The sequence below is a fragment of the Mandrillus leucophaeus genome, unplaced genomic scaffold, assembly GCF_000951045.1.
Source record: "Mandrillus leucophaeus isolate KB7577 unplaced genomic scaffold, Mleu.le_1.0 Scaffold59, whole genome shotgun sequence".
Classification (NCBI taxonomy): Eukaryota; Metazoa; Chordata; class Mammalia; order Primates; family Cercopithecidae; genus Mandrillus; species Mandrillus leucophaeus.
Genome location: NW_012106363.1, coordinates 5,379,560 through 5,403,381, shown reverse-complemented (window position 1 = coordinate 5,403,381; position 23,822 = coordinate 5,379,560). Strand labels below are relative to the sequence as shown.

Below are 23,822 nucleotides of genomic sequence, written 5' to 3'. Positions count from 1 at the left end.
TAGTTGTGGTTGTTATTAATAGAGAAGAGAATGAAATAAAAACGTTGGAGGGGGTTGGCTGGCTGGGCCCTGGCTTTATTTAGTCTAAATGATTGTTACAGTAATAATAATGATGATGATGATGATGATGATGATAGTAATAATAATAAAACAATAATTTAACTAGACGCCTGAGGCCGAAATTCCTGTCGCTCCCCTTGCAATAAACCCCAAACCATCGCCAGACGGAGGCCAGTGTGGAAAGCGAAGGAGCCAGAGATGCGATAGGAAAGAATGGAGACTCCGCCGGTGGTGCAGACAGGGCTGGGAAGGTTTGTGCACCCGGGTAGTCCCTGGCTGCTGCTGCCAGGCTGCCTCGGCCGGTCGCTGCTGCCGCGGCGGCTGGCGACGACCTACCAGCCACCTACGATGGCCCAAGGAGGGGAAGAAGAGCAAGCGATCAGGACACCAAAAGGTTATCGGAGACAGGTTCCCAGCACACCAGCCGGCCGAGGGCCGAGCCCCGCGGGCGGCAGCAAGTTTGGGAGCCGGAGGTAACCGAATTAAAAAGCGCCTTACAAACTCCGCTTCGGGACTTGGCTCAGCAGGGCTCCGGGTTGGAGGGCGCCGAGGCCTGGCGGACGGGACAGTGGGAAGAGGGAAAGGTGCCGAGGGGACCCGAGATCTGGGATCCAGAACAAGAGGGGGTGGGGAACAGCTCTACCAAGCCAAACAGATCTATTTCCCTTGCCTCCATGTTGGAAAAATTCTGGTTCCATATGGCTCCTCGGGAGGGAGGGAGGGAGGGAGGGAGGGAGACGGTGGCTGCCGGCTTCCCCCCAGGGTCTCGCTGGAGAAGGGAGATGAGCCCCCCCAAGAACCCCACCTTGCCAAGCACACCCCAGGGACTGCCAGGAGACTAACAATAGCTGGGGAAGCCCCGAGAGAGGGGATAGGCCATCTTCCAGGACTTAAAAAAATTAATGGGAGGAAGAAAAATAAAAGAACAAGAAAGGAAGAGAGAGAAAGGTTGAGACTTTCTTAGCAGCCGGGGAGAAAATTCAGCCCTGGATCTGGCTGCTGAAAGAAAAGAGAGGAGAAAAGAGGAGAGAAGCAGGAAGAGAGAGGGGAGAGAGGGAGAGAGAGAGAGAGGGAGAGAGAGGGAGGGAGGGAGGGAGGGAGAGAGAGAGAGTCGCTGCGTGGAAGGAAGCTTAAAGCTTGTGAACTCTTCTTGAACCGAGATTGGAGTCATATGGGCCATAAATCATTGAGACATACTCTCCGCCATTCACAAACTGATAGCCTATTTCAGTCCAGCTTACCTTAGCCACCGATGAGGGGAGAACAGGCAGACATAATATATATTCACATCGAGCCCCAGCGCGAGCGGCAGGCGAGAAATCTCCCCTCCTTGAAGGCAAAGGAAAAAAAGACCACTGTTTAAAGCTGCGTCGCCCCCCGCCCCCCCGCCCCGCAAAGCCACCCCGGCTGGGGAGCCCGAGGGGCAGACCGGCCAGAGGAGCCGCGCGGCGTCCGCTTCAATTCACTCGGCTTAGGAGCAGGGGTGCGCAGGAGGGAGGGGGTGGGGGAGCGGGAAAAAAAAATAGAAGACCGAAAGGTGCCGGGCAGCTCAGCTCGCCAGAATCCAGCTCCGGGCTCCAGCAGGGCTAAGCCGCCACAGTGTGGTTGCCCTATAAGACTGGTACGCCCTACTCTCCGTAACAATGGCCTCTGCTTTTGCACAGGGAAAAAAAACCACACAGACACACACACACACACTCACTCACTCACACACAAGCTCACATACCCCCCCACCTCTCCCCCTTTAGCAAGCTTAGATGCCTGATAAGGAGGGAAGGTGATGGTGCTGATGGCAAAGGGGGGAAATTTTTAAATACCCCGCTCCCCAAAAAAAGAGTGAGAAGGAAAGAAGGGAGGGTTTTTGTTTTTTTTTTTTAAGAACGGGTAAAAATTTAAATCTAGATTGGGGGGACAGGGAGGAAGAGGTGAGCAAAGGCAAGGAAGGGCGGTGAAGTTCACAGCTCCCCCCATACCCCACTAGTGAACCATCATGCTAATTTGAGAAGTAGCATTTGGAGGCTGAGTCAAAGACAGGCCTCGCCCCGGGGGGGTGAGGGTGCCGGGTGCCCCTCTGCACTCATTCGCAATTGGAAGACCAGGACTTTTTTAGAAAGTAGTTTCGCTCCTCAGGGACTGGTGGCTGGGTCTCCAACCCTCACACTCTGGCTCCCTCCTTCTGAGTCTCCAGCCCCGTCTTCTTCCCTCCACTACACCCTCTCTATTCCTCCCAAATCTCCCCCCAGTCTCCAGGCCCAGTCACTAACCGAGGGAGAGGGAAAGACCAGACCTTTTAAAACAACAACAACAACAACAACACCCCTCCCCCTTTTTCTTTTTGAGAACAGACAACAAGCGGTGAGTGATGATTTTAAAAACCCAGAACATCTTGCAGGGGGAGGAGGGTTGAGAAAAGGGTGACAAAAGGAGAACTCTGTGTTTTAGCTTGAGCTCCAGACTGGCTGGCAGTAGACAGGCTGAAAGAACTTTACGGAGAAGTTTCTGTTAGGATTCTCACCTCCGGATAGGCAGAAGGAGCTAAGAGGTGATAAGGACATTTGTACTTCTGAGAAGAACTAGCAGGGTGGCTTAATTTTAAATGCACTGGCAGAAGAGATGGAAGATGGTTATTATTATTATTATTCAGAACAACCCTGTTTGTTTCTCTCTGCCCTGCAAGATTTATGACTCTTGGCACAAGTGAGGAAGGCCACAAAAGCTAAAGTTTTCTTAGGGTGTGTTTGAGCAGGGCAGGAAAAGGCAAGGAGGAGGCCTGTAGGAGGAAGACAGGAGCCAAAAATGTAGGTGTCTGCAGATTTGGGACAGGGGGTGGGGAATAGTCATTCTGGGAGGAAGGAAAAGACAAAAAGAGCACCAGGACATTTCCCAAAGCAGGAGTGTTTGCAACTCTACCTAACTGCTGACTCGGAGCTAGGGGATGAAATAGAAAGCTGACCCTCTTCTCTAAAGGCAGCTTGGAAAACTGGTTCTCTTAACTTCGTGTAAGGCACTACCCTGTGATTTCCTGGTTAGAATACTTAGCTTTTGCCTTCTCCCATCTGGATGCACCAGGAGAGGGAACGGGACTGGGGACAACAAAGGTGAGAGTTGACTTCCAGCTATTGTGTCCCCTCCAGCATAGGCTGGCAGCGTCTGGCAAAGCTTCCCTCATTCCCTCTCTCTCCCCACTCACAGGCTCTACTTTGGGATGAGATAGGGAGTGGCCCCTGGCCTCCAGGCCCTACTTCTTCTGGGCAAGGCTAAGTCGGGCCAGGTGATTTGGAGCAGCCGGTTTCCGGGGACCCTGATAAACTGGGGGTACCTGTGGCCTTCCTGCCCTCCAGCAACAGGAGCCACTTGCAGAGCCTCAGAATGTAATGTCCTGAGGACCCCATCTCCTACCTAGAAAGTTGATGGCTGGGGGGAAGCACGGGTTGGGGGACTTCAGGATGGAGGGTGGGAACTATTTTTCTGTGTTTATTAGTAGCTATTATTCTGTGTTTATTAGTATTTTTCTGTGTATATTAGTAGTATCAAGAAAAGAAAACATCCAAGTCAGACCTAGACTTGGGGCTCAAGCCAGCCTGGACCCCCAAACAGACCTGTTAGGGGTGCCTGAGTATGTGGCTGCAAAATGTCTGTCCTGATATCGCTACACTAGATAGAGATACACAGGTCAGACCCCATGTAACTTTGAGCCTGGTGGGTCGGTAACTCAGGCCAGGGAGGTTGCCAGAAGCTTAAAGAAACCAGTACCTTTGAGTTTTTTTCTATCAATCCCCCAAATTAAAAAAAAGCCAAGAATGTACCTCAAAACTCTACTGTCCTAGCTGTTACTATCATTGGGTTAGAGAAGGTCATTGTAAAACAGAGAAGAGGAGAACTTCATCGCTTTTGGGACTGCGCAGCTTTGCCTCTAGGAATAATACGAGAGTCCAGAAGGCACCCAGCCAGCCCCCGGCCGGCTGCGGGAGAAGCAGGCCGGAGCTGAGCTGGGGGTGGAGGAGTGTTCCAGAGACAACGGCAGACCCCTCCCTTCCTCAAGCCTCCTCAACCCTTTGTGGTCCCTCGGGCTACAGAAGGCAGTGGGGCATAGTGGGGTGGGAGTGAAAAAGAGGACGGAGAAGCAAGAAAACGAACCTGGAGAAAATCTCAGAGGACATACACCCCCAAATGCGGTAGGAGATGGAGTGGGGGCTTCTTAATTCTGGAGTACAGCGCCCATTTGGAATGCTTGGGAGGCAATTAGATCCCAGTTTAGTTTCTGTCTTGCCTTTTTTCTTCCTTCCTCAGAGGTCTCTGGCCAGCAGGCGGGCTGCCCTCTGATTAGGGCTGGGAGGCTGGAGGACGGAGGGTGGAACGGGCACCCCTGAGGGCCCCCGTTTGGACTGAGGTGTTGCTGCTGGCCAGGGGCTTTTCAAACTTCAGGGGACAAAGGCTGGTAGTGAGGAGTTTGGGCAAGGAACTTGGGGTGGGGGAGGCCAGAGCAGTCTGAGGGGAGACTTTGGGGTCTGGGAAAAGAGAAGCAGGAGAAAGGCTTATCATCCCAGAGAGTGAAGCCATGATTTCGGAGCAGACTGGAAATACAGAAGAGGGAACAATTTCTTCTTGGATTTGGGAGGGAAACCTGGGAAACTTTGTGTGTGTGCCCATGTGTGGGGTGTGTGTGTGTGTGTGAGAGAGAGAGAGAGAGAGAGACAGAGAGAGAGAGAGAGAAAGGAGGAGAAAGAGAAATTGAAAAAGAGAAAAATTGAGTAAGAGACAGAGACACTAGCATAAACTAATGAAGTAAAAAAAATAATAATAAGGGTAAAGATTAGAGAAAATGCCCTTCTTCACAGACATCCTTTCCTCTTCCATTCCGTTTCTTCAGAGCCAGAGCACTCGCTCTGGCACTTCTCTCCCCCACCCTACTGGGTAACCAGTATCAGGCAATGGGAGCACTTTAAACCTTCTGGAGCAATCAAGGGCTACCCGCCCTTATAGACCTCAACGGGATCACGCCTGTTTCTCTCTTCCCCCAGAAATGCATCAACTAGCAAACAAAAATTCTCTCAATGAGGGCATACTGGTTGGCTCTTTTAAAACTGATTTCTGATCTCAGACTTGGGGCAGTCAAGGATCCTGCTCCTGACTCAATCAGCACAAAATTTGCCTAGCCCACTGGCTAGCTGGGGAGCTAGGACCTGGGAGCCTGGGTTCTCAGATGTTTAGCGATGTATTTCTTCCTGGCCCTGTCTGAGTTCCCGGTCCCACACTGTTTTCCAGCTTCACTGCCCAACTTTGTAGCCCTAGCAGAGGGGTGTAAAGTTCACACACTCACCCGAATTTCCATTTTCCCTTAAGTATTAATAAAGATTTCAAAGCTGGGGGTTGTAAAGTGGGAACTGCTAATGAAGAAGGCTCTTGGCATTTGGATCCCCATCTCCAGCTCTCCAATAAGCCAGAGCAGGAGGGAACAAAGGGGCACCCAGAAGGGAGAAGAGGAGGCCCGCATAGACCCTGCTCAGCAATAGTGGGGATCAAAAGAAGAAAAAGGTCGCTGCAGTGGATGAAGAAAAATCCAAGCTGTACATTTTCCCCACCCCATGTGTGGGGGCACTGCCCTCTCCCCAGCCGAGCCTGTGAAGGGGTGGTAGGACAAAAAGGGCAGCCACAAGGGTCTGCGAAGTCCACTCAATGACCATGGAGGCCGCCTGAACATGCTGAGGGGATGGCGGTGCTGCCAGCGAGTTGGAAGCCTCAGGCAGGTGGGCTCCTTGGTGATGATAGATCCCAATTTGAATCAGGGCTCCCGCCTCATCTAGAAGCTCAGCCTTAGCCTGGCAAACCCCACCCCCAGCAAGTGTTGAGACAAAGGTGGGCAGAGCAAAGAAGGCAGAGGAAGGGAGGCTGCAAATCCTGGGCAGCTTGGGGGCTGCAGGGGGTGCTGGGAAAGGGAGGCAGAAGCAGGAAAAGAGGAACAGGCCCAGTCCCTGAGGCTGAGCGGGCCTCTCCTGACAGACTGGATGTTTCTCTCCCGGTGACCTCTGTTTAGCAGACAATAACTCAGTGGATTAATGACCAATCAGCGAAAGGCGTTCCGAATTGCCTCCAAATATAAAACTCCGAAGTCTGAATGGGACAGGGCCAGAGTCTGGGCCTGCTAGTCCTTTTGTTTTTTTTCTCTCTCAAATTAGTGTTTTGGGCTAGGCTTTAGGAAGTGGATTATCTGCCCAGTGTCTGAGATTTCCAGAGCCCCAAAGATGAGGTTGTTTCCCATCTCTTCCCATCTCCTTCCCTCCTCCCCCAGAATTCATATTCCAAACCACACTTCCCAAGGCAGCCTGGAAACCTCCCCTCCCCTCCCCTGCTAGCCTCTTCACATCCCTGATCCTGCAAGAAATTTCCTTGCTCACAACCATGCAACTGAGAAGCCACCACTCCTTTGGAACTGGGGGAGGAGCTGGAAAATAAAAGCAAGTATAGCGTGGGGGTCTTCCACCTTGCAGGCTCTGTCCTGGCTACCCTAGAAGAGACCCGGTAGAGTGCTGTGGCACCCTGTGTGTGCCTCCTCCCAAGAAGCGAGGGCTCAAAGGCCCAGGGTTGGGGTGAGGCTGAGAAGGAGGGCACCTGCTGTCACAGAATCTAAACTCTGAAACCACTGTTCAGTCCCTGGGCTGGGGTAGGGGGCACCTTAAAAACCTACTGTGTTGGGAGGCCGAGGCGGGTGGATCACCTGAGGTTGGGAGTTGGAGACCAGCCTGACCAATATGGAGAAACCCTGTCTCTACTAAAAATACAAAATTAGCCGAGTGTCGCGGCACATGCCTGTAATCCCAGCTACTCAGGAGGCTGAGGCAGGAGAATCGCTTCAACCAGGGAGGCAGAGGTTGCGGTGAGTGGAGATCACACCATTGCACTCCAGCCTGGGCAACAAGAGCAAAACTCCATCTCAAAACACACACACACACACACACACACACACACACACACACACACAACGAAAGCCTTAACCCAGTGCCTGGCAGGGAAAGGGTCTTGCTCAGTAAGGTCCAGCCCTTCTTTCCTTAGTCCCTCTCCAAATGTCAATCTCAACCCAACCCAGCTAGCTGGCCCCTCTCCACTGCCTTCTAGTTCCACCGCTCTCCTCGGGGCTACTTCTCAGCTGAGAATAAAGGCACCTTCAAAAGGAGGAACAGTCCAGATTCCAGTGAATTTCCTAGAGCCAGACTGAGTAAGCATACACTGCTCTGGGTGTATGTAAACTCTGAATATTGCAAATAAACATGCAGTAACTTCTATACCCAGATGCCCACAGAGCTCCAGGACACACAAGGGAGTGCCTCCCATGTACTGTCCTGCTGAGGATGGGTACACACAGAGGTACCCAATTTCAGAACAGGAGAGAAATCAGGAAGTGTCCAGTCCAACTCTTGCCATTGTTACAGATCAGGAAACTGAGGCCCAGAGCAAGGAAGTGATTTGTCTGGAGTTATACTTGGGATAGGCTTGGGAGTTGGAAGGCTTGAATTACAGATGTTCCAGCTTGGCTGTGTGACATGAGGCAGGGCACTCCTTGGGCCTCAGTGTCCCCTTCCGTAAAGCACAGGCATGTATATGGAGGGAAGGGGTTTAGCTAAGAGATCTCTAAGATCTCTTTTTGGACTGAATGTTAGTGATTCTCCATGTGTTGATGTAAAAGTGTGTGCCAATAAGAAGTAATAAACTGAGTTCAGACAATAACCGGCACCATCGTGACCAGATTCATGGTATTTCCCTTGGGGTTTAAATGCTTACCACCACTGAGCACCAACCTGGTGCCTGACCCTCCCTTGCCCCATAGAGGCTCATGCACTGGGTTTTACTGCTCTTCTGTGTGTAGGGTGGGTTGTTTTCTACCCTCATTACCAAACCAAAAGTGCTATTTTTAGACACTGCAACTTAAGCAGTAAATAATTAATTTGTCTAATTAAAGGAGGAAGGTTTCAACCTGGCAATTTTTAACCAGGCATCAATGCACCCATTGTACCAGCCGAGCCTTCTCACCCGACCCCCTCCCTGCCCATACACCTACCAGCCTCCCCAGTTGCCTTCCCCTCAGTTGGAGACCAGCATTCCCCTAGATGGCTAGCAGGGTCCACAGGGCCAGACTGTGTCCCTCATGACAAAGTTCCGCGCTCTGGTGTGCTTCCCCATAGAAATAGGTCTGCCAGCAGCTGCACCTCAAAGCTTGCTTTCCCTACCCCCAAAGCTGTGCTGGGCTCCAGGTCTCTGCTCTCTGCTCTTGGGAAATGTGTAATCTACCTCCCCAGCTCAAGATGCCCCAACAATGCAGCGAGTTTGCATTTCAAGAAACTCCCATTAATATCAATTTACTTCACTGAAACCTCGGGTTCTTCATCAAGTTGATGATTTATGATAAAATCAATTAAATTACGGCCACTTAGGGCCCAGCCGCTTCCTCTCAGATTTCATTGGTGCGGGGCCCAAGTGTCTGGTGGAAAAATGCAAGTTTAGCTGGAGGCGAGGAAAGATAATTCTGCGGCTGAGAAAATTTAATGCAAAACAATTTCCAGGCAAAGTTGGGCGTCTGGACAGAAATGCAAGAGCCACTAGTTGGCCTGCGGAAATTACTATCTGGGGGTCAAAATGTTTTTCTCCCCACCCCCATCATCCTGCGTGGCTCCCTTACTCTGTTGGTCTTTGTATTCACTTGCTCCCCACTCCCAAACAGAGATTTTGGGAGAATTTGAGCAGTAATGGTGGGACACAAGGCTGCCAAGGTCCAGCCTCAAACCACGGATCTCCCTGATCTTCCCTACCACACCAAGCCTTTTCTCCTTTTGACCTCCCCTCCTGAACCAACCATACTCATTAATTCCTTGCCTTCCCACCACAAAGTTAAAAATTCAAAGTGAAGATGAGGTTGGGTGGGCAGAAGGCACAGGAGGCATACAGGGAAAGGGTAGAGGGGCAGGGGCCAGGAGGCCAGGCCAAGTGGGCTCTGCTGCATGTGGCTGCGGGAAGAAAAAAGCAGGAAAGAGCACTACTACGCGAAGAGGACAAGGGGCAATGTGTCTACAGCTACCCCATCCCAGAGTTCCAGAACCAGAGAACATGGGGTCTCTATCCTGGCTCCCAGTCTTCCAGCTCACAAAGTGATTCCGCAAACCCATCCGCAAAGCCCCACCTGGAGTACATACAGCTCCCAATGTGCAGATGCACTCACACAGCACACAAGCATACCTACCCGTGTGCCTGCTTTGCATACACCCACCACACCGTGCGCCTGCAAACGGACAGTTCCCACTATCCTCCCTCATCTGGGAAAATAAATCCCAGTGTGTCAGGCTGGCATCGCTTCCCACTCCAAGGAGAGGGGCTTCTCTGGGCTCTGCTCTGTTTGGTTTTTGGTTTCCAGAGCAGGCAGCAGTAAACACAGCTTCTCTGAAGCCATAAATCACCCCCTTTGCTATCTTCTGGGCTTGACACTCAGCCTCAGTGCAATCCCTTGTAGTTTTGGCTTCAAATAACCCGCTAGGTGCTAAAGGGTTGGGCAATGGTGGCAGCTGGGTTGTGGAAGCTGACCCAGTGGTCGCTCCCCAACCCCACTGCCCCTAGCAGATGCCCCACACATTTCCCTCAGTACCCACAGCTCCCAACTGCCCTGAAAAACCCTCCTGGGCCTCAACACCCTTCCTGAGCGGGAGAGCTCTCCGATCCCCTAACACGATCATGTCCACACGCCCACCCAAACAGCTCCACATTCCTCCACACTCGTCCTCCACCCCAGGTCCCTCTACCCCCTCGAAGCCCCCACCCTGCCTCTCAAAGTTGCTCTCATCTTCATGTTCAAGTCGGATCCCAGCCTGTCCCAGGAGAGAGGCCTGGGGGCGGGCGTCTCAGCCACCCACCTCTGCACCCCCGCCAGTACCCGAGCGCCCCGGCTCCGCACCCCACACTTACCTGTGCGGTCTTCCGCTAGGGCGCGGGCAGCGGCGGGCAGCCGGGCGCTGGGTGCACGCGGGGGCCGACTGCCAGGCCCCGGACCCTCGGCCCCGGCTGGGGCTCCGCCGCCGCAGCCAGCCGCATCCTAGTCGCTCAACCCCCAGCAACCCCCGAGCGTCCCGCCGAGCTGGGGGAGAGGCCCGGATGCGCTCGCCCCCACCCCGCCCCCGCCCCCGGCTTTGTTCGGCCTCCAGGGCCCCAGGAGCGCGCGGATCTGGCACTCCGGGCGCGGCAGGCGCCGGTTTCCTGAGAAGCTCCCACTCCGCCCGGGCCGCGCGGGGCTGCGGGAACCCCGGGCTCGTCTGGCACCGAGCTGGGCTCGGGATTTGAGAGCGGGCCAAGTTGCCAGGCGAGAGGAGCGGCGACTGACAGGGGAACGGCGAGGTGTGGGGAGCGCCGGGGGCGCCATGGCGGAAGGCGGGCACACGGGCGGCTCTTCAATGTCACCAGCGAAATGGGTTCCATATGTCCGACCCGGCAGAGAAGGGAGGGGAAGGGAGAGAGTGCTGGGCAGGACAGGAGTGGGGACAGGGAGGGGGGCAATGGAGGCAACAGAGCAATGGCGAGGGGCCAATGGGAAGGATCAGAGGGGCGAGAAACGTTTGCATCTCCCCTTTTCCCTCGAGTTTTCTAAAGCTGCTTAGGCTGGTAGGAACTTTCTTTCCCTTTTTCCTTTTCTTGTTCTTTCCTGTAAGGTGGGGAAGGAAGGAGATTAGTAGGGGAAGCATCCGCTTGTTAAGGCTGGGAGTTTAAGGGAGATGTGGAATGGAGGTGAAAGTTCTTAGGCGGCTGGAAGATCAACAACTTCTCCAGGTCCCTAGAGAAAAAAGAGACCAAACCCACAAAGGGGAAGAAAAGCCAAGAAAGGATTGCAGGGTCCAGGTGTCAACGACTGGTCCCAACTCCCCCACCCTCATGATGAAATTCTGTTTGGGGAGGTCCCAATGATTAAGTTACTGATGCTGGCGATGGTGGTGGAGGCTGAAGTGTCCTGGTCATCTTGGCCATTCCCTGGCACTTCAGATCCTGCCACAACTGCCTCACACCTGATTTAGCACCCCCAAGGGCCTACTCTAAAGTTAGTTGTTTCTGAGATGGCCTGGGCTTTGGGCAGCTTCCTGTAAAGAAGGCTACTAGGGACCAGGGAGCCTGGAGGAGCTTCCCTCTGTGCCTGTTCCCCAAGGTCTTTGGGCTCTTTATCTGTGTTGGGTCTCTCTGTCTTTTCTAACCATCTCTGTTGTCTCGGTTCCTTTCTCACAGCCCCTTTGTCTTTTTCAAACTCTGTCTCTCTCAGTGTCTTTAGTGAATTTGAATTGAGCCTTGCAAAGGATTTAGGAGTGTCTCCAGAAATCACTTCTGGGCTCACTCATTAGGTTGAGTCTCTTCTTCCCTTTCCTCTGTGGGGGAACCCACCCTCTGTCCAGAGAAATTATCTTCTAGAGAGAAGAGGACAAAGGGAGTAGTTTCCTTCCCACTTCCCTTCTCACTTAACTGTGTGTGTGCGTCCCCTTGTGAGTTGTGGGGCTCCTTGCTCCAGGACAGCCTCCCTTCCCCTCTGACTGGCCTTTGTTTCCACTCTCCCTGTCATCCCCTCCTTGGGCTCAGCCTTGACTTTCCACCCCAGAAAGGGATCCTGCTGCTTGTTCTCTCTCTGGGTCCCTCTCTTCCTCTTCTCACTCTTCATCTTTCTATACAATTCCTCTGGTCACTAAAGCAAGCGTTAGCAGCCTGGCTTCTTAAAGGCACAGAGATAAATACTGCAATTATATAGAGAGGATACCAGCAGAGAATTACCGGAGAAGACAGAGTCAGCGGCTTTCCCAGAGCTCTGTCTCCCAGATGCATTCTACCCCAACCCCTGAACAACACAAAAGCAAATCAATGGGGTGGAGGGTGCAGGACTTGTAAGAGACAGGGTGCTTCATAGCTAAATGAAGCAAATGTACATATAAACAACAAAATCCTTTCAAACTTGCTGATTTGGGGTAGGCCCACATGCCTGGATGGAAGGCATTGGGCATCACATGAGGGGATTTACCAGAAAATGGTGGCAAGGGATGGTGCCCTTGCTTTGTCTCCTGGGGAAGAGTCTGTGCGTGTCGGGGAAAGAGGGGGGAGGGGGTATCAGTGTCATCTCCCCTTCTCTGGGCCAGAGGAGACAAAGACCTGAAGAGGGCTGAAAGAATAAAGAGGAAAAGCTGCTGGAGTGGGGGGGTGGTTGGTCAGACTTCCACGTCACAGGCAAAGGTAGCAGCAGGAGGGGAGATGGAAAAGGGTTGGGGAGGAGGAGTTGCAAACGCAGGCAGGGGGAAGGGGGCCTGTGGGACTGGCTCTCCACGCTAGTTATGGGCTGGCCCAAAGAGCAGATCTTTCCCATCTTTCAAAGCATGCTGAATTCAGAAGCTAATACAAATGATTCTACCCTCTTCCTTCTCTTTCATGTTCCTCCTCCTCCCCATGCACGAGGTGATCCTTCCCTGCTCTCTCAAAAACTCCAAGACTTTGCCCTAATTGTGGACCACCAGTTTGAGGGAGAACTCACCCTCTTCACAGTTTCACCACCCCACACTTCCCAGGTGAGGGAGAAGTAGAAATGCTTGCCTCCCACACTGAAGTATGAGGGATTCTCCAACACTCAAGGAGTGGGTGGGGAATGAGACTGAAAGGTTTGGAACCCCTATGCCCCAGGTCTCTTTGCTGCCTCTGCCAGCCCTTCCCACCTCCTCACAATCTTCAGTGCTGTCAAAGCTGCCCCTGAATCCAGACTTTCCCCAGTTCCTTTTATCCAGGTCAGGCAGTGCCTCTACCTATCCCAGCCTTGGGTCCTGGCCTTCTCTTTCTCCTCAAACCCTTTTCAACAGAGACTCCCGAATTGGGAGGCTTCACCCACCACCCATTGAGAATCCCTTGTTAACATGGATGAGACTCAGTGTGTTAACTCCCTTGTTAACATGGATGAGACTCAGTGTGTTAACTCCCTTGTTAACATGGATGAGACTTGGAGGAGAGTGTGGGAGCAAGCTCCTGGATGCTGCGGGGACTGGGGCCTGAGCTGCCACTCCACGTAGCTAGCGGATGCCATGAATAATTAACACCTGGGTGCGGGCGTTGCTCTAACTTCCCTGCTCAAAGGTTTACACTAGCAGGCAGAGTTAAATATCACAGATAATCGTGGCTATAAAGTCAGTTGGCCTGGCTCCAGTCAGGGAATGAGCGGCCAACAGCTGGGACTGGAGTTGGCGAAGGCTCTGGCCCTCTGCACTTCATCCATCACAACTTTGGGGCACAGTGTAGAACATTCCCCAAAGCCACCTCTGGCTTTGCTCTTGACCAGCAGCCTCTCCCCTAGTAGGAAGGAACTGTGACCTCCACATGAAATTATAGGGGAAAGTTAACAGCTCTTCCCCTCCCTCTCCAATCTGCACCCCGTTTGCTCCCTTTTTAGATGGGGACTTAGTTAAAAGAACACACTCGACATCCTCCAACACTCCAACTTTCTAGGACCACCTGATTCCTAGAACATTTCTAGAAAAACTTCGGAGAACTTCTCCCCACTTTAGCCCCAAACACAGAGTCCCTCACTGCCGAGGAAACTTTTCTTTGTTTCAGCAGGTCAAAGGAAGGCTCCTGGGGTATGAATTCATTTCCTTGTTTTGTTATCCAGGAGGGTGGGGAGCCAAAGCTTTCAGCTTCTCCCCCTGCCCTTCACCCTCTGCTTGCCTCCATTGTCTCCCCCAATTTGGGTAACTCCTTTTCCACCTTCAACCACCCCCCAGACACATCAGTCCTATAAATTAAGCTTTAATAATGTAACGGAACCCCTCCCATCCCTTTCCAATCGCGCAGAACTTTGATTTGGTCTCCATTGATCACAAAAATCTTTGCCTTCAACTCCAGTAATTTCTTTCTCCACTTCCACCTCTCTTACTCTTAAGGCTCCTTCTGCCTTCAGAGTTGGATTTGTTCACCCAGGGCTGGAGTTGGAGAAGCCAAACTCCTGGAGGGGAGCTGCTAAAAAATAGAGCTCTATCTGCTGCTGCAGGAATGTTGGCTCTATCAGGCTCACAAATATAATAATTTTTATATTAGACTGTGGTCTTTGGGTTTGTATGCCAATGAGGCATTTCTGGTTTACCAAATTTATACAAATCTCGCTTTAATTGATAATCACAGATGCTGTAATTTAAGACCTCCAGCTATAGAGCTTTCATATTAACTGCTGATATATTACTGTAAATCGTCTGAAATAACCAACTCCTGGGAGCGGAGCAGAGCAGAGAGGGAGGAAGTGCCTCCGAGAGTGACTCTCTCCCGGCCGGCCGCAGAAACAGCCCAGCTTCCACATCATTTTCCGTGAAAAATGATTTATCGAAGACATGGCCATAAACAACACAACTCGCTCACAAACACACACAGACGCACGCGCGCACACACACGCACACACACACACAATGGCTGGCATGCCGGCCGAGAAGCTGACACCCATATTGCTATAAATCAAGAAAAAGGTTGGAGGAGAGAGGGAGAGGGAGGGAGGGAGGGAGAGAGAGGGAGAGAGAGAGGGAGAGAGAGAGAGAGAAAGAGAGAGAGACAGAGAGAGAGAGAAAAGAAGAATATTCCTAAAATCTCTATGCAATGCCTCAATGGGTATAAACACACAGAGCACCGTGTGAAGAGAAATGGCAGGAAATGAAGATGGCTATTTGTCACATTTTACGACAATAACATTAATAACAAACAATAAATTTACATGGACATATAAGACGCGGTAGGTAGTGAGAAATCCCTTCTACTTACAATACCCCAGCCCGCGGTGTGGCTCCGGCTGCGGGGCTGTTTTATTGCTGTCTCCCTTTCTTTTTCTCTCTCTCTCCCTCTCTCTCCCCCTCTCTCTTTTTTTTTCTCGGGGTACAGGCTTGTTTTTCAAAGGACAGTTGAATTGCACGTCAGAAACAGGGAGACCGAGCCTGCGATTTTCCTGACGAATACATATCTATTCTGCAACCTCGGCATTAATTATTTAATGAATCACGTGACCGGGAGGGGGAAGGGGGTCTTTCGATTTCAGGCTCAAAGGACCACTATGACCTTCCCCTTCAGGAGGAGAAATTTTCCTGCAAAATAAGTTCCCCCCGAACCCACCAATGGAACAGTAGTGAGGTCTCCGTCTGTCTCCCACACTCACATCCATACCTACTACATCTGCAGCTCCTTAACCCCTCTGGACACACACTTACCCACAGCCCACCTCTCTTCTCTCCCTTCTCCTCTTGCTTCTGCTTAGTTCGTGGAGGTGCAGAAATAGTCTGCAGGGGCGTCTGGGGGGTGGGGGTGGGGTGGGCACAGAGCCCTTCTCCAAGCCCCTGGATTTCTCAGCTTCCAGTTCTTCTCTCTGCATCCTTTAGGATTAAGATTTCCTCCCCAGCTGCATTTTCTCCCCCACTCCTGGGGGTATTTATTTGAGTGGGACTTCCTAAATAATGGACAAAATTTCTGAAGGAGCCACTTTGAAAATAAACACTTCATAAGTCCGTGGTATAAGTGGATAAAGAATGGGACTTCTGGCTTTATTCTCATTTTGATCTTTTCTGGTACCTTTTGAAGGGGCAAAAAAGGGACAGGGTGAAGAGATTACTCTGGAGCTTTTAGAGTTGAGAATAACCACAAGGGGGACTTTTTTTCCCTCTTGTGTTGTTACTACTATAGGAAACCAAATGTGACTGACCGTTTGAAAATAGATTCTAGAGACAAAGACTGGGACTAAGGTTTCTACACAAAAGAATCGGACTGTCAGCCTCTCCCTACCTATGTCACACCCTGTCTCATTTCCCCCCCGCTTCCCAAACCCACCAGTGAAGACAGCTGGAGATTTGAACAGGAGAGGAGGGAAAAGAGACGAAAAGCTTTGAAGTCAGCCTGGCAGCCCCAGGATCCCTATTTCCCAGGTGTTAGCACCCCGAGCTTCCAATCAACAAACAATGGAGGCTGATCAATGGGAAAAAGATGGGGAACGGCTGTGCCTGTTAAAGGGTTAAATATCAGGGACTATCTATTCCCTAGGCCTAAAGAGAGAGACACACAGACCCCTTCACCTCAAATATAAACAAAATAAAACAAGAACAATCCCCCGCCCAAACTTGACCAGTTACTTGCAACTAGAATCAGAGTTCTCGGCCGGGGCATGGGGTGGGGGTGGGGATGCAAAGGGAAGCAGAAAAGACATTCCTGAAGAAGCCGCAGCCTTATCTGTCCTCAGCAGCTCTCAAGGCAGCCAGGACCACAGCCTCCAGGGCAGGCGGGGAATCCAGGAAGAATGAGCTTTAGGGTAGGGGAGCAGGGATCTGAGGGGCCTCCCCCAGCTTGTTTGAAGGGGTCTAAACCAAAAGCAACTCAGTGGAGAGAAGGTTGAGGACCCGGTTGTCTTAACAAACCCCAAAGAAACAGCCACCCCGGTCTCCGCCTCGGAGGTTCCAGCTACAGTGGCAGCTGCACAGCTTCTGCCCCAGCCAAAAGCACTGGAATCTGCTCTGGCCTCATGGAGTGGGGGCGCCGGCCAGGCCTGGACTCTGTAGGGGAGGTGGTCAGCTTTGATTGTCCAGATACAAAACACAGACTGGTATTGAATTCAGCCTGATCCCGACGTGGGCCCTGCTCCCGGCTCCAGCGAGGGCAACTCCCTGAAAGGTTCTGGCCACAAATCCATTAAAAATGGTCCTCCAAAGAAAAACACTCTGCTAAAGTCTAAAATAAAAATAGAGAGCAGAGAGAGAGAGGAGAGAGAAATGCTGGCTGTGGGAAGAGAGCAATCTCTAAAACGGAGAAATAATTTTTAAGGACAAGAAAAAGAACAGCAAAATGACACGAAGGCACGCCTGCAGGTTCTGTTAAAATGACCACACTCTTTTTGGATCCTGGGAATGTCCACGTTCAAATAAACAAGCGCCTGATCGCGAGCCGAGCACTTTCTTGCTGCCGATAAAGTGAACGTTTACACTGTGAGAAAGGCGAGATTGATTTACGAATCTGAACGCGCCAGTTTTATGGCTGATCACAAATCCGTCAGCGCTCAACTCACGCTGGGAAACTTCCCAACTCCGTTTTCCAACCAGACCCCTTCCCCAGCCGCCACTTCCCAGGGAGACCCACCGCCAGTGCTGGGGCCGCCTCCGAGGGCTCTGGCAGGACTGGGCAACCCCCTCTGCCCAGGACAAGCGGGTGGAAGTAGGAGAGAGAATGGGGAGGGCCAAGGGAACTGGGGAGAAAGAGGGAAAGAAATCAGAAGGTTGGGAGAACTGGAGTGGCACTAGGATTGTCTGGAGTGAAGGAAATGGGAGATCTGGCAGTTCTCCTTCGTGAACCCCAGCTTTCTCTGACTATGGTCTCTCTCATTTTCCCTTTGATGGGCCCTAATCCTCACACTGCAGAAAGCAGTTTGTAAAGTCCCTGGCGACTAGGTCTTTGTCACTTGAGCCTATAGAGGGCCCACAACTGGCTATCTGCCCTTATAGGTAATGAATGCACATCTTCCTGAGCTCCAAATATTTTTAGTCCAGGAGCAGCCTAGCTTGCTTTGTGCTCATCCTCTTTCCTTCCTGAGGCCTCCAGCCCCTCTACTTATGCCACCCAGGGATAAAGGAGAGACTATCAACCACTCCAGCTATTTATTGCCTGAAATAGAGTCCCCAAATTTCAAGAAACCATTTACAAAATGCAAACCAACAACCCACATATCCCAGCAAGGTTCTGTCTCTCCTAGTCTTAACTGAAGGGGAACATTTCGTCCTCCCAGCCAGCGTCTGTCCGTGTCTGTCTCTCTTTCTCTTTCTTTTTGTCTCTGTCTCTCCCCAAGAGGGTGGCTGCTGGTATGGATTTTTAAGATACAGCAAACAGAAAACAGTTTTTGGAAAGGCTCTATGTTCAGGGCTCACTGTTTGACAAATCCTCCACCTATTTCTTAAAAGTTTCTGGAAACTTTGGCTAAGCTGGGACAGCAGGCCCTGGAAAGTACTCAGAATAGTCTGCACTGATCCTCCTCCCATTTGCCTTGCTCCTCTGGTGGGTGAGGCACTCCAAGGGCTTTTTTTGGTTATTGGGGAGATTAAGAATTAGGGGAAAGAGGTAAAGGTGATTGTAGAAATAGCTTCCTAAACAAAGGAACTTCAGAAAATGGGTTGATAGGCTGTGGATTTGGATGTCAGCCCTCAGAGAGATGACAGCCTGTGAAGCAATGTTCATGGCAGAAGCCCTTTCTCTTCGCAGCTCAGGAGTTTATTCCTCTGGCCCTCTGAAGCCTTGTGGATTAGGCCCCTCCAACCTCGCATATCTTCTCCCTTTGTCTTTCTTCCCTCAGTTCAGTTCCCTCCAAGTGAAACAGTAAAGAGATGAACTGGACCTGGGAGTGGTGCCGGGAGGATGGCTGGAGTCTGGACTGCTGAAGGTGCTGTGTACAGAGAGACAGATAAGCACCCTACTTTCCTACCCCGACTGGACCCTTGGGCTAAAAATCTTTATGTCTTTTCCCCCAGTGGACAGTAATAGAAAAATAATCCAAAAGTTTCAAAATAGCAAAGATGGGTTTGGGGCCTAGAGGGGTTGGAGAAGATGGGACATATGATGGGCCAAGGACCTCTCCCTGCAGAGGTGTGACTCTCCCTCCTGGGCAGGAGGCAAAAGCCAACACAATGTCCAGTCTCAGCGAGGTCAAGGGGCTTCCGAGGTCATTTTGTGGTTCTAATACTGAGCTAATCGCCTAGAAAACGTGGCCTCTCCATGAACTCTCTCTCCTGCCAGCCTCCCGCCTCCAAACCCTAAGTGAGGCCTCAGGGAAAAAGGGCCAACACATTCAGGTCGGCTGCAGAGCCCACTGACTCCCTCAGCCTAAGAAACAGGGCTGCAGAGGAGAGAACAGAGACCTCAAATTAGGAGAGCAAAGGGAAACCAAACCAACATTGCTCCTTCAGGAAGAAGGCTGGGGGGACAGAGCAGAAGAGAAATATTTCTGCATCAGTGCACCTCGCCTGTGAACTGAGCAGTTTCCTGCTCCAGAGAGTAGCACGTATTTGTCTAGAATCCCAAGCTAGACACAAGAAGAAAAACAAGAACATATATCCATTTATACCCGCTCCAAAGCTGGAACATTCCATTCAAGCACTGGATTTGATTTTTCCAGGAGGCAGCAGTGACAGCATCGCACCGGTAAACAGGCATAGGGGACACCAGTCCCCAGTGTAGACAAGCAGAGTCACAGGAACACACCGACCACATGTGGACCTCACTAGACACACCCATGCACACATGCTGGAGCTCGCTGTGCCTGCCTGCATTTTCCAAAACCAGAAAAGCGCTTCTGAACTGCCTCACAGAACAACCGTCTTCTCTGGGGTTTTTCATGGGTCCTGACACCTCAGTCCCAACCAATTCAAACACTCTCCAGGTGTTGAGGCCCCTCTCTCTCTCCCTCTGACCCAAGCATCAGTCATCATAAAAGGGAGCAAACCTGCCCAAGCATCCACCGTAAAAACCCAGCCAAGAGAGTTAAAAAACAAAAAGGAGGAGGCGAGAGAGTGTTTCTTCTTTCACTTGTGAAAAGAGCTCATAAAACGATCAAAACACGCCAGCCTGGGCCAGGGCTTTGTTACCTTTGCGCCTCTCGCCTCCTCTCGCCCGAACTCCGCCGATCCCATTCATGACGAAGGGCTTCTTCCAAACTGAGAGAAAAAAGTTTTCAACTTTATGGTTCCAAATTTTTTCTCCCTTGCAGATCCGGGAGAGACGGCTAACACTTTTTTCCCCCAACAGCCGGTCTGAGGAGATTTGCTGTTGAATAATAACAAAGGAGAGAGGATACGTATTTAAAGAAAAGAAGTGATTAATGGTTTTCTGTATAATTCTCACATTTTTCTTAGCTCTTGTCTACACAGAATGGCTGTGAACTTTAAGCTCCATAGAAATCTTTTTTTTAAAATTCTATTCATACCTTCCAAAGAACAGCTTTGATTTGGTTCTTTAGAGACATTCCTTGGGGGGCATATGCTTTTTTAAGAACTATTTTCCCCCTCAACTCGGGGCTTCGGCATCCCCTTGCAGCTAAAACACCACACCGCAATCCGACCGAAATAAAGCTCGCCCCTCTCATCCTCCAGGTCCACGACGATTTTTTATGAGTCTCCCAGCAGCATTTAAACGGACAGTTCAGCAGCCCTTTCTCGGCTGGGGACACCGGCCTGCCGGTTCCCCCTGCCCTACCCAGCCTCCAACTACCAGAGCTGCAAGCTGGAGGAATGCAAAATAAATAACAATAAAATGCGCGGGTGGGGGGGATGGTTCTTTTTATTTTCTGAAAGGAAATGGGACTGAAAAAACGACTTTTAATTGCATATGCTCTCCCGAGCCCCGAGCTTTTTGGAGGTGGGGTGGTTGCACCCTGGACGACCAATGGACCAGAGACCCTGAGGCTGGAGCTCCCAGACCTCAGAACTTCTAAGCAGTGCTGCACAAAAGCAATTCCAGCCTGACAGAACTTCTGAGGGTCACCTGCACCCCTTTCCCCTACCCCCACTCCATTCTAGGGGTGACTGGGACCTCAGAGACAGAAAGCTATTTGGTCCCCAGTCATACTTTCGATACTTTCTATGAGAAAGAAAATGAAAATTAATACTGGAGCAAGGCTTCACAAAAGAGGCCATTTGTCTTCTTGATTATCTATTTGCTTGTCAGAGTTTGAGCTATGGCACTGGCTAGCTCCTTTGTAATATAAAAATACTCTGAAAACCTGCAAACACCCAGAAACATCTGTGCAAAAAATTAGACTCATTAAAGCCTTAAACACCTCAGAGGAAAGCGATACCTTCTTATGCTGCGAGGAAAGAGGCCAGCCTCGTGGAATCCTCTCTCGGAACTTTAATAACCAAAGAGCCGTCTGTCTAGAAGGAGACAGCTTAACCGCATTTTATTTGCTTATGACAAATAAATCACGATATGAAAGGCTTTGCCATACTTAAGCCTCTTGTGTCCTACAATGAAACATTTTCCCCCATTAGGGACTGGAATCAGCCCTCCCAGTCCTTTCAATCCATTTTTGGACCGAAGGGAAAAAATTAAAAGCCCCAAAACAAAACACATCCACCCTAAAAGGAAAACAAACCAACCACCACAATTTGGAGTCCTCTGAGATAAAAATTCCCATCAGACTCTTTGACAAAAAATCTTCAACCACACACAATGTGAGGCTGAACCCACTAGGGTGCTTAAAATATACACTGGGTGGCATTTGTCCATATCTTTACGCCAATGTTTCAACAAAAACACGCTATGCTGGTCACAAGAAACCAAACATTTATTTCTATTGTCACTCTGTACAGCACACAGATATTCACAAGTAGGAAGGGTTCTAAACTCAAGCAGCCCCAGAGGTAGGAAAGGGCCTGGTTTTGGAATGTCAGAAAGAGAAAAGGAGAGAGGACGCACATGACACAAAAAAATAGTAATAATAATATTATCAATACTAATAATAAACGATGCAACATGATAAACTATGGGAGAGGCCTCTGCCACATCCTCCTCCCAGACTGGGAGGGGCACATTTTATTTCCTAGTTTCACATTCATTTTCAGTCTAGGAGAGAGGCCTCTGCTGTACAACTCTGGACTGGCAGAGTAGTGCCCAGCTCCCAGAACTCAACTGGCCCCTCACCCTGCCAGGCATGGCTTGGCTTGGCCTTCCAGAGGAAGGCCCTCCCGGGTCTCTGAGTCTCTCTTTTTCCTTGGACTCAATTTCCCTCCTCACTCCTGAGTTGTCAAGGCCACCCGCTCCCCTACTTGCTCCCCTCCTCTGTTCCCCACCCCCCAACCCCACGGTGGAAGTGGGTGAGCAGTCATTCTGGCCCTCCGTGAACGGGCACGGAGGATGAGGGAGAGTGTGTGTGCGTTTGTTACCGTGGCCAAAACACTGCACTATCTGGCAGTCAGAGGGTGCTTTCGCTGGGTATCGGGAGTGGGGGACAAAGAAAGGAAATCCAGGCTGTCTTCCAGCAACGGCAGCAGCAGAGGCGGAGGCGGCCGAGCCGGGCCTCATTTGTTAGCGGGTGTCGAGGTAATGGTCGCCACCGAGGCCCGTCCTCTCCTCGGCAGAGTAAACAAGACAGATGGGCCTGGGCCTGGCGTGATTAAAGATGAAACGTGGATCCATCTTCGCCAAAGCTGAAAACGAGGAGCTGCAGCCTCCTCCTATTTCTCTTTCTGTTTTTTTCTTCTTCCTTCTTCTTTTTCTTTTTTCTTTTTTTTTTTTCTTTTTAAGGAAGAAAGCAAGAGATTTGAATCTTGCTTCTGGGGGGGCCTCCCCGTGGCCCTCTATTGTCATTTCTATAAATAAAGCTTCCCCTCCCCCTCTTCTGCGTTTATTCGCATATAAAGTGTGGGGGAGGGCAGATAGATTTTTCCGGGGCCCAGGCCCCAGGGCCCCCTCCTGTCCCCCCACCCCATCCCCTGCACTCACTGCCCACCCCCACCCCGAAGTTCGTGGCTCCCGCGTGCGGGGGCACTAGAGCGCGGGGGGTCCTCCATTGGGCCGGCCAGGGGTCCCTCCGGCTGAGCCTGCCGCACCACCCGAGCGGATCTTGGTGTTGGGCAACTTGTGGTCTTTTTTCCACTTCATGCGCCGGTTCTGGAACCAGATCTTGATCTGGCGCTCGGAGAGGCAGAGCGCGTGGGCGATCTCCACCCTCCGGCGCCGTGTCAGGTAGCGGTTGTAGTGAAATTCCTTCTCCAGCTCCAAGACCTGCTGGCGAGTGTAGGCGGTCCGAGAGCGCTTGGGCTCCCCGCCGGCGTAATTGGGGTTTACTGGACACACACGGAGAGAGGGAGAAAGAGAAAGTTTTATTGCCCCCGAAAGGAAGAGCCCTTTCTTCCAGCGAACACAGTGTTTCCCTCCCTCCCTCTCCGGACACCTCTTCTTCCTTCCGAGGGAGAGGGGGAAAAACGAAAAGGGAAGAATGCAAGACCCAAGAATGAGAGAGACCTCCAGGTTTTGGAGAGCTGTGCTGTGTCCTTGTTGTTTGGGTGTCTGGTGGGGAGGGGGGACATGTGAGAACTCCCCCAAGGTTTTAATTGCTCCTCTCTCTCCCTCAGCTTGGGGCCCCCAGAATGGGAGAATAAGGGGGTGGAAGAGGGAGGGGAGGTTTCCCTAAACCTTTCCTCTGTTTAGTTCCCACCCTTGCTGCTCAGATTCCAAGCAGTGCCTGCCCCTACTGAAAACTTTTACCTACTTCTCCAGCCAAGAAGTCAGACTGGAAGAAAGGAAAAAATAAATACTGGGAGTTGACTCAACTCTGCTTAAATACGGATTACCTCCTCCTCCTTCTCCTCCTCCATCTCCTACACCCCTCCCCAACTTCCAACTTCACTGAGACTGTATCTCCCTGGCGAAAAAGTCGCTGGTGAGAATGGTGAAGAGGATGGGGAACCTACTTCAAAGGCTCAGGGCCCACCAGGCCATAAAAATTTATGGGGGATGTAATTATGTGGCTCTGAAAACAGGCGACCGTAAATCTCTGGCAATGGCGAGTTTATAGCGGGGACAATTGGCTTCCCCAGCTCACTCCCCCACCCATGCCTCCGAGGTCCCTTTGGTGTAAAGCTCCAGGGGTGGGAGGGGGAAAGGGTGCCCACGCACTCACCCGTGCTCACGTGAACTTTGCGCATCCAGGGGTAGACGACTGGCTCTTTGCACGCGGAGTGGGACGGGCTGGGGTGCAGGGGGTTCTGGGCGCAGGGAGGCGG

The 23,822-nt window shown here is 51.3% G+C and overlaps 2 protein-coding genes across 3 annotated transcripts in view; both read right to left on the bottom strand.

Annotated features, from left to right (window-relative positions):
• Positions 1 to 23,822, bottom strand: part of HOXB3 (homeobox B3) — a 41,662-nt gene that overhangs the window by 5,396 nt on the left and 12,444 nt on the right. The window contains exons 2-3 of one of the 2 annotated variants that reach the window (XM_011999342.1): positions 19,686 to 19,863; positions 1,302 to 1,389 (exon numbers count right to left, since the gene is read on the bottom strand). The exons of the other annotated variant lie outside the window; for it this stretch is intronic. The gene's annotated coding sequence lies outside the window, so the exon portion shown is untranslated. The remainder of the gene's footprint in view (positions 1 to 1,301; positions 1,390 to 19,685; positions 19,864 to 23,822) is intronic. 2 annotated transcript variants of the gene reach the window in all.
• Positions 21,359 to 23,822, bottom strand: part of HOXB4 (homeobox B4) — a 7,114-nt gene continuing 4,650 nt past the window's right edge. The window contains exons 3-4 of the mRNA XM_011999377.1: positions 23,720 to 23,817; positions 21,359 to 22,883 (exon numbers count right to left, since the gene is read on the bottom strand). Of these exons, the coding sequence (XP_011854767.1) occupies positions 22,585 to 22,883; positions 23,720 to 23,817 (397 nt within the window). The 3' untranslated portion in view covers positions 21,359 to 22,584. The remainder of the gene's footprint in view (positions 22,884 to 23,719; positions 23,818 to 23,822) is intronic.